Source organism: Aedes aegypti, chromosome 2 (assembly GCF_002204515.2).
Source record: "Aedes aegypti strain LVP_AGWG chromosome 2, AaegL5.0 Primary Assembly, whole genome shotgun sequence".
In the NCBI taxonomy this organism is placed as follows: Eukaryota; Metazoa; Arthropoda; class Insecta; order Diptera; family Culicidae; genus Aedes; species Aedes aegypti.
This window is the reverse complement of record NC_035108.1, coordinates 172894009-172914586: the sequence shown is the minus strand read 5'-3', so window position 1 is coordinate 172914586 and position 20578 is coordinate 172894009. Positions and strand designations below refer to the sequence as shown.

Below are 20578 nucleotides of genomic sequence, written 5' to 3'. Positions count from 1 at the left end.
CTAGATCTAGATTGAGGCCATAATTGTTCATTGTATAATTATTTCTATTGTTTCCAAGATTGATTTTCACTCGTCCTATGGTATGGAATGTTTAAAAGCTGTATCGTAAAACGGGGAATCTTTGATAATGCTCGTAACTTTGATGGTGCGTGCCTAAAGCATACTGAACGAAATACAGTCAACTCTCCCTTACTCGATATTTTGAATGTCGATATCGAGCTAGAGAATCATAGTGAAAGTTGATTTTCATGGCTAATTTGATGGTCCTTCCGATTGCGTTCTATGTTCAATACCGTTTTGACTCATATTGCGAACACTTAAGGCCAACAGTGACTTCAAATGCTTCTGATAGGCATAAATTAGCTGATATTTGTGAAAACTTTAATTTCTTCGCAAAGTCTAACTGTTAGCTGTTGGGTGTGGCGATAAAAATGAATAATTAAACTCGTATATTGTTGATTTTACGTAAAAGTATGGAACAACATTTTGATTCAAATGCTGAACATTGTGTTCTTTCTGTCTCATATTCATTTTTCATATTCATAACTCACATTGATTCAAATTGAATGAATGAATCGTGTTAAAATGATTAATTTCGCAAATATTTTTTTCTGGGCTTGTATTACTGACCTTGAACTAGAGAATCATCACTACTCCCGAGGTAGAAAATAGATTGGAAGACGTTAAAATTGAATTGCAATGGACTGCCATTTCCAGGTAATCTGGTGACATTTTTCAGCGAAACATTTCAACCAAATCGCCATACAAAAACCGGAGTATAAGTCTGTTCGGAATTCGATGAAGGTAGCATGTTACAGAGTCGTTTTACCTTTTTTTTCTCACCACACTCAAGACGTGCATCTGTAATAGACCGTTGAGTTACAGCCTTGTTGTAATGATTAACTATTTATTAGAGATCGTGGAGATCGTCGAGTCGAATCCTTCAGAAATTTCAATGTTTCACAAATGAGTCTTTGTTTTACCCTTCTTTTAAAAACAATAGCCTTTGATACATACTCTAATTATTTTATACAATATTTTTCAGCAAATAATGAACTTAGTCATCACTACGGTGCTCTACTTCATCTACTTAGGTGAATGGATGTGATTTCTCCTCGGAATGATTTATTTATACATCTGAAATACAACATTGAGATACAGTTTATTTATATTAATCTTTTTTATGTACAAAATATTGCTTTATATCCCATCCACATGTTTCAACTAATATTTTAGCATTAAATCTGAAAATTATTAATACTGAAAGAAAAAAAAAGTATGTTTATTTAATATTTACATTCTTAGATCTGCTCTCATGCATTTTCATTCAATTTCATCCTAATTGAATAAAAATCCTATAAATGATATTCGTCTATCCTGAAAGTTTGTACAAAAGGTTGCATCAATTCTGATAACATTAGTTTATAGTTGCATGTTGCTACCACACGATGAAGAGGCAGGAGAAATAAGGTGATATTTGTGCGTGCGATGTTCTGGGATTGTATCAGTGACCGTACTCACGCTTCTCGCTTGCTTTCGTCATGACCAGGATCCGGTTTCACCTGTTCGATAACTGTTGCCGCAGAATCAACGGCTTCGGACTCGGTACCAGCACCATCCGACGACGATACCAAACTGTTCATGGTGGCTTCCGGCGTTGGGGGGCATTGCGGGTCGTTGTCCAGTATCCGTTCGATTTCCGGTTCTGGTGAAGAGGTTTTTAAGCTATCAATGGAATGAGTCGGAGAGCTAGTGCTATTACCTTCTAAGTTGAGAATTTCAATCGTACCATCATCGGAGGAGGTTATTCGTGTCAGCATTTCCTTCCCCTGATCAGCAATGCCGGTTTCTGCGTCCCGAATCAGATCTTCCGTTTCCTTCATAATGTCGTCGGCCATTTTCTCCGTATCGTCGCTGAAGCTTTGTGCCTTTTTCAGAAGATTATTTTTCATGTTCTCTAAGCTCTCATCGACGCCGGGTTGTTTCGGGTCTTTCAAAGGAATTATTTGATAGTCCGAGCCGTCCTTGTCGTGACCGTTCAGTTGGGGAAGATCGCTTTCGTTTACGTGGTCGCTCTTGTCTTTGTTTGCTGTCTTTCCTCCTAGTACCCCTTCGATTTCGCTGGCCACGTTTTTCACTGCATCTTTCATGTGCTCTCCAACATCTGAAATAAGGTAGTGAAAATAAAAATAGATTATTAGACAATTTTTACAAGCAAAATTATGTTCGGTTGTTTTTCGCAAAATGAGTGATAGCAATCAATCCCACTTTAGCTCATACAATATTTTATTGATAAGGATATTTTTGAACTCGAATTAAACAGATCATAAGGTGGCAATATGGCTCTATTTAACAGTGCTGGGAATGGTAATAGAAGTAGGCTCGAATTTTCGCGAAAATCACGTGGCTCTCCCAGTACGGTAGTTCAAAAACGTGAATCTCATCAAGTAGCCTCTGTTGAGTGCACGAATTTTCTAAATCATGAGTGTCATTGAAGGCTCTGAATGCGAGAAATGCAGCGGGAAATAGAACATTTTTCTACAGTAATTTTGGGTTGCCTTTAGCAACGGGTGTTTTGCAATTTTCAAGGCATTTTGCCTACAGCAGCGATGGGCGTGAGTTTCCCTGGCTTCGCTGACTGTGATTGGCTTTGTTTGGCTACTGTAGAGTGAATTTCAGATTTTTTCCCAACCCTGCTATTTAATCAAAAGAGCCCATTACAAGTGAGTGTTGTATTTAGATGCTTCTAAATTCGAAAGAAAACAATGTATACAAATATTAAAATATTTTAATTCATTTCGTTTCATGTAATGAAAATTAGACGGAAATTACAATTTGCACGTCTGAAAACAACAATTTGCTAGAACTTTTGCAAATCTCAATAGATTCTTGTGATATTTGAAGTGAAAGTCACTCACTTAAAAAGCATTCACATGTATAACATTTACTTTAAATTTAGCTACAAATTTCAGGAAATTAAATGAAACTATTACCCCACTCGAACTTTTGTCTCTCTCAACTTTCATAAATATTTTAAAGCCATGAATTTCTCTCGAATTTTTAGAAATAACATTTCTATTAATCTTAAGTGCATAAAAAAATCACCAAAAAATTCTACATACCAATGTTTATTTTGTCAATCTAATGTGAAGTATTGTATATGCATTTTTCATAATATTATGGTTAATTGAAAAAAAAAATTAAAACAATCAATATATGTTACATAGTTCAAATAACAAGAATCAGAGTAATATTATTCGAGTTATACATTATTTCATCACATCTGTTTATCGCATACACAATGTATAATGCACAATGTCAGAAAAATTGCATTATATTGGTCCCTCATCTGTTATCTATAAAAGATAGTTAAATTTAATTCATTCACATTGGCTGAGTATAAAAAGATGAAATTAACTGTTGATTTTTCTGTATCCACCTACCCCACTGTACGTTACACATAAATGAACGTTGCAATATTGAGAGCCAAGAACAAGTTTTTAAATTAACTAAGTCCATATGAACATTGACAAGTCGAGAACGCAAAATCCTCGGTTCGATTCTCGCCTACTGCAAGTTTCTATCCCTGCATGATTGATTTTATTGCGGAAATATTGCCTTGTTATAATTGATTGCATATAATGTTTTAAATAAGAACGAAATTTTTCGCACCAATTTAGTGGCGTGATATATTTTATTCAACCCACTGATATAGTATTTTTCTCAGTGTATCTATTTCAATGGTATTCAAGGTTAAAGCATAATTGAAATCTTATTTCATTCCAAATTATTTTTAATCACATTGAAGCTATAATGACACAACAATGCATTCGAAGAAAATAAAAACAAAGTTCTCCGGCACGCAATGTCCTTTTCGACGTTGCGCCACTACACATATATCTTAAACAAGAAGCACTTTCTTGCTCTTACCGTTTATGGGTATTGGATCTACTGGAGAAAAATCCAGTGAATCGTAGGTCTACACACACTTCGTTGTTTCCACTTTTGGTGAATTGGGACAAAATTGGCCTTGCTCCAAGTGATCTCACAATTGCTTGTAACTTTCCTTACAGGACATTTACCACACAATTCCCTTCACGGGAAGAGTGGACGTCTGGCTATTTGGAAAGAAGTATATCAAACAATATAGTATGTTACACTGATGGCTCCCTTCTTGAAGGTAGAGCTGGTGCAGGAGTATATTCTCGTGAGCTAAGGCTGAATCAGTTTTACTCACTTGGTAGAAACTGCACCGTTTTTCAGGCGGAAATATTTGCTCTTATGTGTGGAGTGCAATCAGCACTTCAACAGCGCGTAATGGGTAAAGTCATATACTTCTGTTCAGATAGTCAGGCTGCTATAAAAGCTCTCGCTTCGGCCAACTCAAGGTCGAAGCTTGTTATCGCATGTCGAACTCAAATTGAGGAACTGAATTCAGTCAACTCTGTAAACCTTGTATGGGTACCTGGCCATTCTTCCATCGCTGGAAATGAATTGGCTGATGAGCTAGCTCGCGATGGAGCATCGCATGACTTCATTGGCCCTGAGCCGGCTATTCCAATTTCGAAGTGCTGGGTGAAGCTTCAGATAAACTCTTGGGCGGCAACTTTGCACAAGCAATATTGGAATAGTTTGGAGTCGTGTCGTCAAACAAAATTGTATATTACTGAGCCATCTCCAAAGGTGGCGAAGTATTTAACAAATCTGTCAAAGCAGAATTGCAGTCTCTTGGTCAGAGCGTTGACAGGCCACTGCCGACTCAACTATCACATGGCAAATATTCAGCGTGCTGACTCATTTGTGTGTGATAGTTGTGACTCCGATTATGGAACTTCGTATCACCTGATATGTAACTGTCCAGTTTTTGCGCAAATGCGATTCCAATTACTTGGTAAACACTTATTAAGTGAAACTGAATACAGAAGCCTGAATCTTCAGGACATCCTGTTATTCTTAACCCGCTGTGGTAATGAGCTATAGGCTCTCTTTACGCTCATGCGTTTTGCAGTGCCCTTTTTAGGGCGCTGTTCGAACCCATTGTGGTATGGAGCTACATGCTCTCATTTCGCTTATGCGATCTTCCCTCTTCAAGGGACCTCACTCCTATTTCCTCCCATCTTTCCCTTCCCTTTCCTCTCCCATCGGGTAGATGATGAAATAGGCTCAAATATGGCGATGGCACAAATCTCCCAACTGGTGGGGAACGTGCCTTTGGAGCCGGCCTTCTGATACCTGATACCTGATCCCTGCATGATTGATTTTATTGCGGAAATATTGCCTTGTTATAATTGATTGCATATAATGTTTTAAATAAGAACGAAATTTTTCGCACCAATTTAGTGGCGTGATATATTTTATTCAACCCACTGATATAGTATTTTTCTCAGTGTATCTATTTCAATGGTATTCAAGGTTAAAGCATAATTGAAATCTTATTTCATTCCACATTATTTTTAATCACATTGAAGCTATAATGACACAACAATGCATTCGATGAAAATAAAAACAAAGTTCTCCGGCACGCAATGTCGCCCATTCTGTTCCCCATGCCTGAGTATGTATCACCACCCAAATGCATCCCACTGACCCGAAGGCACAGGAATCAACAATCGCCCACCGAAAGCAAACGAGCCACCAACATGTTTTGAACAACCAGACAGGAAACCATAAATAACCACATGTCTGGTCGTTTCCCTGTGGGCATCAACGGGCAGATCTACAGTTTTCCACCCATAGCCCAAGTGCACATATCGTCATTTTCCACCATTCGCTCGTGGGCATTTTGAACCTACCGCCAACGCGGTCGAACGGCCACTGTTGGCCGAAATCAACAACGTAAATTACATTAATTAACATTCAAGTGCACTTTTTCGAATTCGTTCCCTTTCATACCCATACAAACAGAGGCACTGCAAGTTCCTTTACTCAGAATGAATTATGCTCGACATTTTTCCACGTGTCTACGCTTTTCCAGCAAGGGAAAAAAAAGCTTTTCTTTTGCATTGAATTCAACCGCGTTTTCGGGTACCCTTTGCAACGAGGATGTGAAAAGTGAAAGAAAATATCTAGGTCGTACTATGCTATTGTGGGTGCCGGGTGCACTGTACCGTAGGGAAAAAAGAAGGACTAGGAAAATGTGTTTCTAACAGATACAAAGCGAATTGTTTTGATGGGTGCTTATGGCGTCTACACATCTGACTTCTGGCGCTAGTGAGCTCATAATATAAAAAGTGCATCGGGGATAAGTTAGAAAGAATCAAGACGCTTTTTTTAGAAACAAAAAAATTGACCATCGTACCGCTCTATATAGAAATTCTGACCTTAACGTGAAATTTAAGACAGAAGGTCAATAAATATAAATTGTAATTTTATATGTTTAGTTCTGTTAAAGTTCATCAAGCTTCATCAGATTTGTAGTGTCTTAAATTGTCAATTGTCGTTCAAATATGGGGAGGAATTATAATTGTTATGTTCCATGCAAACATATCTTATATAATTAGCTTATAAATTTTGATGGTTGGTAAATGGCTGAGCATGGCGTACCATTGGTACCTCGTGAACCTGCAGGAATAGAATAGACCCCTATGTACGGTCTTTAGCCTCCTGCCAAGCAAATCTTATCACTACCTCCTTGCAGTACTGGTCGGGGTACGAGTAACCTTAGAGATGATCGGGTAACCAACCCCGGTGGGAACTTTGGTCGTATGCTGACAGGTGGGGGGGGGGTTGCTTTTGATTCTGCGGCTCACAACAGCGTCTGTTCCTCATGTCACCGTCCGAGTGCCAGTGAAGAACTCTAAGCTAAACTGTGCACTATGACCCTCCGAACATTTAGGGGGAATGGTCTTCCGGAAATCTAGGGGGTTGGTGTCAGGCCCTGCAAGCCAGCCTCAAAAAACAAGCAACGAATAATCAACGAGAGACTACGAACCGGGACAATCGGCGAAGACCACAGCGACATAAAGGGACTAGCAAATGGAAGCTCGGTACGTGGAACCGTAAAACTCTCAACTTCATCGGGAGCACACGAATACTCGCCGACGTGCAGAAGAACTGTGGATTCGGCATCGTAGCGTTGCAGGAAGTGTGTTGGAAGGGATCAATGGTGCGAACGTTTAACAACTACCAGAGCTGCGGCAAAACAACCGAGCTGGGAACAGCTTTTATAATCTTGGATTATATGCCGAGGCGAGTGATCGATTGGTCGCCGATCAATGAGAGAATGGGCAAGTCGAGGATCAAAGGCCGGTACCCCACCTCTACTGTTATCATCGATACTGCCGCCACCGTCCAAGCCACCGTCACCAAGCCCACTACCGCCACTGCTCCCAACGTTACAACCTCCACCACTATGCCCACTGCTACCATCGCCCTCACCTTGCCTAAAACCGCTACAGCCACTGTTACAACATCTACAACCGCCACCGCCATGCATGCTACGACATCCAAAACAAATGCTCCTCCCGCTGCATCCGTCACTCGCTCTAGTGGGAAAAATGCATGTACTCAAACAATTCCATACCCAACAACTCACATCGCACCGCCAGTATCAGCCCGCGCCAATACTCTGCCATCGCACCAACCAGCTAGACCAACATCATCAACAACACCATCAATATCAACCAACTATCCTACCAGTGTTCCAGTTTTAGCTATTGCTCCACCTTCGTCTAACAGCAGCGCAAATGATACATGGTACTATGTTACTAGGTTCCAACCAAATGAAACCGTGCAGAATATCGTAGCGTATATATCCCATAAGGCAAACTGCAAACCTGAGCACATCCGTTGCCTCAAACTAACACGTCAGATTAACAGCGAATCACTAACATTTGTATCGTTCAAAGTCAGCGTTCCAAAATCAATCGAAGAGCTGATTTCTGCTACTGAATTTTGGCCTATAGGAATAACCGTGTCGCCTTTTGACGTAGAACTACGTCTTTCTTCTCTATACAGGAGTGAAATTGGAATTTCAAAACCAAGAGCGTTACGTTGGCATGAAATATTTTAAACGTTTATAACTTTTCGCTGGCTTAACGAAATTTGTTGATTAGCACCTCAATCGAGAGACAAGACATCAAAGCTTCATGTCGTTTACTTACTGAATCCCAAATACCTGTTCAAATAGTTTAATAACTGTTTTAAAAGAGAACATTGATTTCAAGCAAATCTATAAATAGGGGTGGCTAGAGAAAATTTGACGTCATTTGCTTTTCACTCTCCGATTGGCTCGCATCTCAGCAAGCGACAGATCGGCTGACCGGGCGTGCTTCTCAGGCACAGACATCGATAGCGAAGGACGCCCCCGTTTGTCTTGCTTCGCTCATATCAAACTGTTGAGCGAGCGAGAGTAGATGCCGTCCGAAGCTAAAGCCATCACCGCTGCCACCGCCAAGAAGAAGAAGAGGAAGCAGTGCGCAGGAGAATTTGCGGTCGAACTGTGAACACGGTCGGGCGAGCCATTCTCGCTTTGTGGTTCACCGCTTGTTTGCGTTCACCCAGCCATCGTTATCGCCGCCGCAAATTTCATCGGCCAAGGAGCTGTTGACCCGCGCTTCAAGATTTCGACTCGTGATAAAATCAGCATTGGTGGTCAAGAAGCAATCCCGTTAGGAACAAATACCAGAAGCCCCCTGAGTTGCTGGTCCGAGGAGCTGCTAATCGAGCGTCGGACTTATGTGATCGCTCTAGATTTCAAGAGTGAGCAACGTTTCCAGCAACGAAACATTCAGCTGGTTCGTCGTATAAGCAAATTACTTGCTCAAATTTAGCTAACAAAGCCATCGGCCCTTTTCAGGGCCATCAAATTTGTGGAAAAGAGTTAGAAGAAAAATATTTACGACTTCTTATATTCCTAAATAAATTTCACAGCTACATACAAAATTTCATTTGTCATGAATAATTTATGACTCAACAATTTGAGATTGTACTCGCAGACGCTGCTGCAGTGCCGTCGGGGTGAGTGCTCAACATTTCACAACGATTGTAAAATAGAGTGGCATTTCCAACAGCGCCTTTTATGTTCCATATTTTATGGGAACACTTTGATTAGGAAAATTATCACATGTAACAAAATTGCGACATATTAAGAATGCTTTTGAAAAGACATTCTCATTGAACAATTGTAATAATTTTGGCACCCATGGATCAGAAATTTACCTTCATAATAAAGAAAACTATTGATTATCAATAGCTCGTATTGAATATTTAGTTAATGTCTACCCTTCCAGCAATTCATGTTCGACCAATTTCTCACGCATTAGCATTCTCCGCAATTTTCAAGTAATTCTAAGCCCAACACATTATTGGCACATACCCATTTCCCATATTGGTCGATCAGAAAACGAACAGCACAAAAGGGAGGAGCATCATCTACTATTCCAAGGTTATAAAACCTGCCTTCGTTGGATTCATTTTCATTCCAATTCCGCTTTCGAGCTGGTAAGAGGTCCTCCGAACTTGCTTAGCGAGAAGTTTTGACGTTGGATAACGTCTTACGGCAACATACTGGGGTGCAATTTCGAAAACCGAAAAATCGCTCGCGTCACGAAAAGTGGTTAGATTTTGAATGTTAATAACTTACTAACGCCCGGATAGATTTTCAAGATTCTTGCACCAATCGATTGGAAATCTTTCTACGAATCGACTCCAACAATGAAAACTATTGATTCTCATGACTGAACTATTGAAAAATTGGGAAATATCGAAGCATGTCTTATTTTTCATAGAAAAGCACATTTTTCTTGTGAATTCCTGACACAGACATCATTGCGCGATATCTTAGCCACTTTCGTCATTCAAAGGGAAACGCCCCTTTCGGTCTTCTTCTTACTTCTCTTATTATCTCGTGTTCAGTCGAAGCCAACCAAACTCGACTTCACGCGCGCATCAGTCAATCGTAGACCAGCAACCGGAGAAGGACTCATATCGGAATAAATTTTACACGTTCGTCGCTGCTGCTGTTTATTCCCAAGCTAAAAGCTGCGGGTTCCGTGTTATCGCTCATCATAGCCCTTGGCATCCAGCTCGCCCATCGAATTCGTCCAGAAACCTTGATAATTACCGTCGGAGGAGTGAGCAAACCATCGAATACAAGGATGGACAAGAAAGCACAAAATTACCGACCGCATTTCAATTTAATCGTCTTCGGTGAGCTTTTGGTGTGTTTCTGTCTAACAATGGAATGAAAACCCAGTTTGATCGACGGTGACTACCACCAACCGTCCTTTTCAGGACGACAATTACATTTTAAAAGAGTTGTGAGAATTTTCCACCGACAATTACTGATGATTGGATGTAATTGATTCAGATTTTGGTCAGTCATTTACACGCAACCATAAATGGGACATGAATTTCCGATTGTGCGCGCGCGGGGCAATCGTCGACAGTGTGTGCATGAGTCGGATAAATTGCGAACGGCACTTGAATGAAGAATCCCTCCCGGTTTGTTTCGCATTTAGTGATGATTGCATAATGCCGTTATCGCCGTCGCTACCTACATGATACTAGAGCGATCAATATCAACTCGTCGAACACAGAGCTAAAACTAATCAGCAACAGCTTTGTTGACGTTCCGATATGGTAAGACATTGTCGATCGAATGGAAATACGCACACAGAAAAGACTGCGAAAATGCTACCGCCGCCCGACTGAACGACGGGAACCTATGTTAAACTTTGTTTGCCATTTATCTCTGTTGAAAGCTAATCATCCGAAACTATAATGATAACTAAATAAATTATTTAATCAATTGTGGCCCTGAAAAGGGCAGTTGTTTGAAACTGTGATTCAATGCAATTTAAGCGCGTTCGCCACGGATACGACGAGTATCGAAAGGCTTCGGAACCCACTTAAGCAATCAATCTTAGTGGATCATGCGTGGATCCTCAAGCGGAATATTTGTTTGTTGAGCAAAAGTTACCGCTCATGCTTCTGCTTCCATCGACCAATTGAAGTGTTAATCGAACCAACCATAAAATAACACAAAATGTTCATAATAGGTCAGAATTGACATGCAACAAATAGTGTGAAAATTGATTAGAAGAGCACTTATTTTCGACCTACAAGAATTCTGTGCCTATTTTCGGATTTTCATACAAAGTAGGCCAAAACCGTATCGAAAATCGATCGGTCGAAAATCATCGAAAAACGGTCGAAAACTAGTGTTGGGTCGAAAATTGATGCTGCTCTCTTAGAAATCTTTCATAAGTTCGTGACAGTCTCAAGCCAGGAAATAGAAGAAGCTAAAGTTATCCAACGTCACTTTGGCGGTCGTATCTCGGAAACAACCTCTTACTTTTTCACTGCTAGAAACCTGCTGAGCTGTTAATCTTCAAGCTGTCAATCCAGCGTCTGGTTTGAGAAATCGCTCAAGATTTCTAGGTTGACCGATCCGCGCTTCTAGATTTCGACTCGCGGTAAACTCCGCATCGGTAGTGCAGTCAAGAAACAAGCCCGTTATGCACCAATACCAGAGCCCCCTGAGTGGCTGATCCGAGGAGCTGCTTATCGAGCGTCTGGCTTATGAAATCGCTCAAGATTTCAAGATTGAACTACGTTTCCAGATTTCAACCAAATCCCTGTGATCCGCTACCCTGTTGCTGTTGTGCACCCATGAAATATTCAGCTGGTTTGTCGTATAAGCAGAGTACTTGTTCAGATATACTCTTTCGTTGGTGATTCTCCGTTTTATCATGGCAACCAACTGATAACATCCCGTAGTGCTATTCATCTGTGACAGCATCCAAGCTCAATCGGCCCTTTTCAGCGCCAACATACGTTCATAAAAGGGTTTATTGGATGATATTTACTGATTTATCTAGAATGATCTAAATATCGCGGTATTCTACAAAACTTGATTTGGTTCACATAATTTACCCCGCATAATTACATGAATTTGAGAATTTACCGCTGCAGCGCCGTCAGACCGTAATAACATCATAGTGCTTAGCATTGTATGGTTTTTTTTAACAGCGTCGTTGATTTATCATAATGGAGGAACACTTCCTAAATTCTCGAGTACGGGAATTGGAAAATGTATTAAAATTGTGACAGATTTTAAATACTGTTCAATAAACTGTTTCTTGACCAATTGTAATGAGCAACTATTGATCTGAAATTTTTCTACATGTTAGTCTATTGCAAATGTCATAGTATATAAATCAGAGCACATTGAACATTGATCAGAAATATTTAAAATTTGCACGAAAACAAAACATGCGTGATTTTAATTTATTGTAAGCTATTAAATAATGTTGATATTTTTACTGTCCATACGAACGTGCATGTGAATTTTCCAAGATATGTAAATCCCTAACCAAGACATCAACTTCATGTACCTTATCCTAGATTGGTCAATCAGAAGAAGGCTAAAAATACGAAAGGGAGGAGCATCGTCTGCAATTCAAATTATGTAAAACATACTATCTTCGACAGATTCGGTTCATTTAAGTGACGAATGACCTTCGGGTTAAAATCCCTCCGTAACAACAACAGGGTTCGGTTCATTTCATTTACACTTTCGAGCTAGTAAGAACTTTTCGTGATAAACACAGTATAGTTAGTAATATTTCCTAATGTGCTTACCACAGGGCCCAGATAGCCGTAGCGGTAAACGCGCAGTTATTCAGTATGACCATGCTAAGAAGTTCAGACCGACTATTGGAAAGTTCGGCGCCCACCGGCTAACTAACGAAAACGGCTTACGACTAATTGATTTCGCCGCCTCCAAGAATATGGCCATCCGTAGCACCTACTTTCAGCACAGCCTTCCATACCGATACATCTGGAGATCACCACAGCATACAGAATCGACCACGTTATCGGAAGAGGGTGAGCTGGATGAAGCCCCTCTTGAGGACTGCTGGAGAACAGCGAAGGCAGCCATCAACAATGCAGCTGAGAGTAACGTCTGGTACGTGGGACGAGTCGACGGACCGATTGGTTCGACAAGGAATGTAGGGAGATTCTGGAGGACAAGCATGCAGCGCGGGCGGTCATGCCGCAGTAAGGTACCCGGCAGAACGTGGAACGGTATAGACGGAAATGGCCACAGCAGACCCGTCTCTTTCGGGAGAAAAAACTGAAGAAGATTATGGCCAATCTCAGCCGAACTTCTAGTTGATTCTTTGTGCATTTTCACTGACTTCGGTCAATCACGGAATAGCAACCATTGATATGTGTAGTCAGTCTAAGCTAAACTAAGCTAAGCTAAGCTAAGTTAAAAAAAGTATTGTATATTGCCATATAATAGAAACGAAGAATTTTGTATGAAGACTACAAGCATGTTAAAAAAACAATTTAAACTTAAATTTCTGTCCAATTTCATCTAAATTGTATCTAAATTGAAAGTTTAAGTCCTATTTTGCATGATTAGTGGGTTATATCACAAAAAAGTTTGATAAATAATACCTTGAATCTCATGTTATCAATGAAATCAGCGTTTTATACAATATGTAGCGACCTGTAGCTAAAAATTGTGACGTGCTGAAACATTTCTGAGAACGGCTTCAGATTCAGCTACCCAAAATCTACTAAAGACACATAATTTGATCCTTGAGACACGCAAAAATGTCATTTTTGTTACGCTGTGTAATCTTAGGATCTGAAAATGTGGACATCGATTCGAAACTCCTTGTAAAACCATCGTGACGTTACCTTGTAAGCTGATACTATATCCCAAAGAAGAGAAAAAGCAATATACGAGAAAGTAAAAGTTATGATGCATCGAAGGTTTTGCTTATATTTTTAAGACCACAAATCTGGAGAACCAAACATCCGTTTGAGCTGACAACTCAAACGGATGTTCAGTTCTCCAGACTTGAACCCTTGAAAATTTGAAGTTTGGCTCCAACTCATCTTCTCCTTAAGGATAAAAAGATCAATTTTCAAACAAAAAAAAAAAGAACGCAGGGAAGACATGTTTGAGTTTTGCCATCCGATTAAATTATCATCCTTCATATAAATCAGTGGTCATCAAACTGCGGCCCGCGGGCCGCATGCGGCTCTTTTCAAGTTTTTGTGCGGCCCGCGAGACTTCTTTGGATATAGATGAGTATCGGCCCGCTAGTTATGATCTCATTAAAACAGGATTATATTTCTTAAGTCCTCTTACAATCAAATTCTTATGACTTGTACATTCTGCGCTACATCGTGCTGAGCAGAGACGGAATGTTATCTTGTTTATTTTATATTCCATGAGCAGCTCTGAATTTTATCTGACAATCCTAACTGTTATCAAATCTTGAATGTTCCATACATCTTAAAAAAGCTTTTTCTGCCAATTAGCTTGAAAAAAGCATCCTACAGTGGCTGGAAAAACTTTCTTCCAGGAGCTGGAAAACCTTCCTAACAGACGCTGGAAAAGATTTCACCCCGAAGCTGGAAAATCTTTCTTCCTAAAGCTGGAAAAGCTTCCTTCCTAAAGCTGGAAAGCGTTGTTCCAGAACCTGGGAAAACTTCCCTCCAGAAGCTGGGAAAGCTTCTTTCCCATTTCTAATATTTCTAAGATGAAATGATCGGCACAAATACCTTTTAAAACTCACAAAACTTGTGCGGATTGAACTGGTTTAGGAGACAGATATTAGGGTAAGAGGGATAGTTTAGCATTGAAGAGGAATTGTCATTCTTTCTGTTAAATCCGTGTATTTGATGTATCAAATGAGAATCGGATTTCTTTTATAAACCTAGAAACATTCTTATTATAAAAAATATGCTGGTAGAAAACCATAAATGACTCAAAGATGTTGGAGTGATTATTGAAGGGTGTTTTTTTTTTATTATATTCAAAACTCGTAAAAATATAGTCTTGCATGTCTTGCGGCCTGCTCCATGTCCTGAAAGTACCGAATTGGCCCGCATAGACAGTATGGCTGAGGACCACTGATATAAATGCACCATCAAAGACCCTTCTTTAGCACAGGACAAGAAGCACAAGAAATGAGACCCATATCGTAGAGAAAAGTTCTCGTAATGATGTATGATGCGGTGGCATTAAAGTGGTGGATCCTGGAAAATGCTATTACATAGTGCGCTATGCTGAAAGTGAATATTGCTTAAAGGAGGAAGGCGCCTCATTAGAAGGAAATTCGGCACGCTTTGTTGGACCGTTCTACTTGAGGGGAAACTAGAGCAAAAGCACAGCACAACTAGTGTAATTTCGAGGAAAGGATTCAATTATTATCGCATTTACCGACACGCCAACTTGACGGTACTCTACGGCTACCAGCGATGAGTTATTAGTGTTCATTCGGGTTAATAGTGCTTTGTTGAACATGAGCAGAGAGACTTGCCGCTTTGTGCCAGTGGGGGTTTGAATTCCACGCTGGGTTAGATCCTTGTTTACTTTTTTTTTTCTATTTTGAAAATAGGGTGCAGAACCACTTGGGCACTTCCATGATTCACTTTGGCATGGGGGGTTTTTGTTGTCCGAATTGTCTGAAACTTTGCAATAAGAAGCACATCAGTATGACGCATGTTGTGACTAAATATGAGCTTTGTAGCTTTCAAAAAACCCCACTGCCGAAGTGAATCAAAAGTGCCAAGAATAAGATCCGGCTCCCTAATATGATACAACTGAATCCCCAATCGCTGTTATCATGCTCCATATCAACAGAACGTTGTCGATTAGGTAGTTCCACTGTCTGACATGGCAGGACTTTCATCAAGTTTGGTGGAGGCCTTGAACCGACAGGTGTCTAACACGAGCAGTATTGATTCCATGGTACCGATAGTACTGCTAGCGTGTAACCGAATGGAAATAGACAAATATGTAACACCCAATTGCGCATCACTCCGCTTCGCTTTGGTTCCTAATCTTTTTATTTTCGTGCAATGACTCCCCGCGGGTGCTGACTGATGTTCTCCATGTCATTGGCCATTGTCCTGAAAATGATGTGTACGAGTTTAGCTCGATGAATCAATAATATTTCGATCAGATGTTTTTAGTTTATGTTCTGCACGCTATAATTGTTATGTTGCAAACCAAGAATTTGATAAAAACAGTTCCATGTAAATCCAATGCTAAACAGGTTCATGGAACTTACATTAACTCATGATGTGTGGTGGAGTTGCAATCATCATTCACAGGTGTATTAAACAACACCATTTTCAACGCACTCGCGATCATGCTATGAAAATTATATGGCAGGATTTGCAGAAAGAAATCAAGAAACTTTTCTTACAATTAAGAAACAACAACTTTGAAAATAAAATTTCTCAATTGGACCCTGGTCCCAAGCCCTTTTGGAAATTATTCAAAATTTTGAAAACAACTCAGAAGCCAATACCGGCATTGAAAGTGGAAAACACATTATTACTAACTAATTGCGAAAAGCTTGAAAATTTGCCATGCAGTTTGAATGCGCGCACAATTTCAATTTAGGACTTACTTGTCCAATTGAAAATCAAGTTACTCAGGATTTCGGAAACATCATCAATCAAGGGAACCTTTTCGAAAATTCCTGGGAGACTAATTTTGATTGAGTGAGAACTATTGTTAAAACTTCAAAAATTTGAGAGCCCCTGGCGATGATGGATTTTTTTACATTCTCATCAAGAAACATTCTTAGTTGATATATTTAACAAATGTATTCAGTTGGCATATTTTTCTGACGTATGAATAAATGCCAAGGTAGTACCAATTTTAAAACCAGACAAAAATCCTGCACATGCTTCTTTCAAAAGGTCATTTGAACAGCATGATGGTCCACATCAATTAAATTTCAATTTATGCCAATGGATTCCGACATGGACATTCGACCACTCGCCTACTTTTACGTGTAACAAATTTGATTTTGTCCAGCAAATCTGAAGGCTATTCTACTGGCCCTGATCTTCTAGACATAGAAAAAATATTCGATAGTGTTTAGTATGAAGGCTTGATTGTACCATTAAACAACTTTAATTTTCCAACTTACATTGTTAGAATAATCCAAATTTACAGCTTACTAATGTAATATTTGTAAATTTAAATTTTTACTTCGGAAAATACTCATTCTTTGTCTTCTCCAATAAAAATATCCTTCAAGAATTTTTCAAAGAACTCATGACAAAAATTCCTTGTGATTTTTCACGAAATTTTCAGGTATTCAACCATGTGCTTTCAAAAGATTCCTCTGAAAATTCCCACTCGGGTTTCTTAATAAATTATATGTTTTCTTTTTCAGTGCTTCCTCCAAGAATTCATCTACCAGTGTTTACTAAGTTTCTCCCGAAATTCCTACAGAAAATCATACCCTGGTTTAGTAGTTATCATTAAATAGATTTAACCCTTGATTTTACCTGAAAATTCCCTTAGGGTTTTTTCATCTTACCAGAAAATTATCTGAAAGCTCACAAAACCAAATTCGTTCCACAAATTTTTCAGTAAACCCATACATGTTTTCCCAAGAATCATCAATTTAATTTAAAATAATACTAAAAAATTTCTTAAAAAAATACCTGCCTGAGAAAATTAAAAAAAAAAAATTCCTATAAAATTTTCAGCGGATTCATTCTTGAACTTCTCAAATAAAGTCTTCCGAAACTTCATTAGGCATTCTTTCAGATTCCAAGTATAAATCCCGGGATATGAGCTTTTTACGCTAGCTTGCTATAAACTTCGATTCACCCCCTTCTGACATTTTTTGTCTACACTACAGTTTTTATAGCTGGGTCGGAGTTAGCTTTGCAATTTATGATTATGGTGACGCCAAATATTTTCATTTGATTGTTAACTGAGTTCGGAGAGCATCGAAAAAACATTCTTCTGGTATTATTATATGATATTAATGGCTTTTTTTATTGGGGCCCAGAAAGCCATAGCGGTAAACGCGCAGCTATTCAGCATGACCATGCTGAGGGTCGTGGGTTCGAATCCCGCCGGTCGAGGATCTTTTCGTAAAGAAAATTTTCTCGATTACCAGGGCATAGAGTATCTTCGTACCTGCCACACGATATACACATGCAAAAATGGTCAATCGGATAAGAAAGCTCTCAGTTAATAACTGTGGAAGTGCTCATAAGAACACTTATCTGAGAAGCAGGCTTTGTCCTATCTGGGACGTAACGCCACAAATAAGAAGAAGAATAATGGATTTATTCGCTCAGGTTAAAGAGGAATTGATTTTGGATGTGTCAGTACAAATACTGCTGTTAATATGAATGTTGCGTATTAGCTACCGATGGGAAGAAGAAAATAATGCTGAGATGAATGAGAATTTGTTTTTGTTAAACATTTAACTATTCAAGCAATTGAACGAAATTGGTGCTCGAGTACAAAGATTATGAAATCCAGCTTTTTTTGAACTGATGCGCTCTAAATTTTACGCTGGTCACTGAATATTATGACATAGGACCGAATACCCCACTTCACCTGTCTTGATCCTAACATGAACAGTTCCCCGGCAAGCCCTTATCGAAAATACTAGGTTATATCATGTTGGTTATGCATTGCGTTATTCATTACCCACATAGACCTAGACGTAGACCAATTTTTGAATATCAAAGATTATTAATCACTTGCATATTTTAGACATGTCCACAGAATTGAATAACTCTGGCCCAAAACGGCTCCATGTTCTCGGGCATAGCATTATGTTCACTATGTGGAGAAAATCAGCGCAAATGCCTGAGGAAGGTTTGCCGTCATGTTTGTCCAGATAGACAAACACTTTAGAGTAAACAAAACAATGGATCATTGGCTAGATATCCTTTTTCTAAAAAATTTACTTGATTTATGAACGGTCTTTAAGGAAAACATAGCTAATAGAAATATTTATTATGCTTTGTTCCGAATTGTTGATCCAAACATGATATCCAAAACAATAGATGTCGTAATTGATCATATTCTAATCAAATTGGTAAGCAAATGATTAAATTAAATTTTAAATAAGGGGTCTATTTCATAAGTCGAGTCGATCAAAATGACTCGTCTGGAGTCACTGTCGACCGAAAAATTCGCTCGACTCAGCTCTGTCACTCGAGTTTATCGACAGTTGTCACACTATGTGACTGGATTACTCTGGGAGTCGACGGGTGACATCTTGCTTTGATCGACAATGAATACAGACGAGTCACATGAATCTGTTCGATTTACAAAATAGGCTCCTAAATAATAACCCGACTAGCTGAAGCTATCAAAATTATACTTTGATGAGTTATTTAGTTACGATCCATTTTTGTAACACCGGTTGTTTTAAATTAGATACAGGATGTTGTTGAAATAACTAAAATTTTGCACTACAGCATATCAAAATTGTATCATATTTTGTTACAAATACCGCTTTTGGTAAAAATAATTAGGGTGAAAACTATATAATTTTACTCATTTTTTGGGTAAAAATTTTTAAGTGTGAAAGTTTATTCTTAGCAAATGGCAGAAATGAAATAAAAAAGTTTTATATAGTCTTTAAAAAACCAAGTCAATAACGGGAATCGAACCTAGATATGTATCAAACCACCGGAATGGACCGTTGAGGCTGTTGGTACACTTGAAGTAGATGGTGATGGAAGCTCAACTGGTTCTACGTCTTCTCAACTCATATGAATGGATTTGGTGTTTTTCAAATTTCTCCTGCGTCTGAGCTGAAAAACATGACGTATACAAACGACAAACTTACTCGTTCTTGGTGAATGTTCTTCATACAATAAAACACATTTATATCATGCCCTCATAAAAAACCTCATAAATAAATACAAAAAAAATATCATGTCCTGTTATCGTAACAACCTATGATGTAACTTTGTTATAATGATGAGTGTAGCTTAAATTCTGTTCCAGTTATAACTAGATTGTTATAAGCTTTGTTATAACTTTTTGTAACATGATTTGTTATAAAATAAATTGTAACACCTTGTGATATAATCTTGTTATGAAACATTGGAAAAATATTACATCATATCTAAATAAAATCAACGGGAGATATTTATAACTCAATATGATATATTAGTGATATTTCCACGTAAAGATATAGAGGTTATTCGTTGCCAAGTTCCTAAAATGGGAGAAAAAGAATGGGAAAAGATCAATTTCTAATTTTGTCTATTTGGAATATGTACGAGAATTCTTATTCCAAAATAAACACTATGAAAATTATTCACAAGTCAATGAATAATTTAAAGGTATTGCCTACTAAGATCATACTATTAAATGTGTAGGCAAGGAATGTAAAAATTGATTCACCCCTCGCAGTTTTATAGCCAGCGTTAAAAGCTGGATAAATAACATCTTTAAAACTATTGTTTCTTAAAGATTTTTCTACAAATTACCCTACGATTACTGAATTCCACATAAGATTTTTAGATAAACACAAGTTGAATTGAACTATGAAAAAATTACTAAATTCCTGCCAGAAAATTCAAGAATTCACCGTGGAACTTCTGAAACTTTAAGCAAAAATTTCTGACAATATGCCTCCCGGAAAAGCGTAGATAGTTTTTGCAGGATTTATTACAATTTGTTCTTCTCTTTGTCTATTAAAATGGGAAACGGTTGAAATTTTTACTAAAGGTATTGTATTTAAATCCTAGCTTTGCATAGGAATCACCATTATGATTTAGAAACAAATTTTTTTCTACTTGCGAAAATTCCGAACTTTTT

General features: G+C 38.6%; 1 protein-coding gene across 4 annotated transcripts in view; it reads right to left on the bottom strand.

Moving 5' to 3' along the window:
• Positions 1–1263: 1263 nt before the first annotated feature.
• Positions 1264–20578, bottom strand: part of LOC5566008 — a 49748-nt gene continuing 30433 nt past the window's right edge. For 2 of the 4 annotated variants that reach the window (XM_021843167.1, XM_021843168.1), the window contains exon 3: positions 1264–2164. In XM_021843167.1, coding sequence (XP_021698859.1) covers positions 1518–2164 — 647 coding nt within the window. In that variant the 3' untranslated portion in view covers positions 1264–1517. The remainder of the gene's footprint in view (positions 2165–20578) is intronic. The other 2 variants (XM_021843170.1, XM_021843169.1) reach the window with 2 other exon arrangements.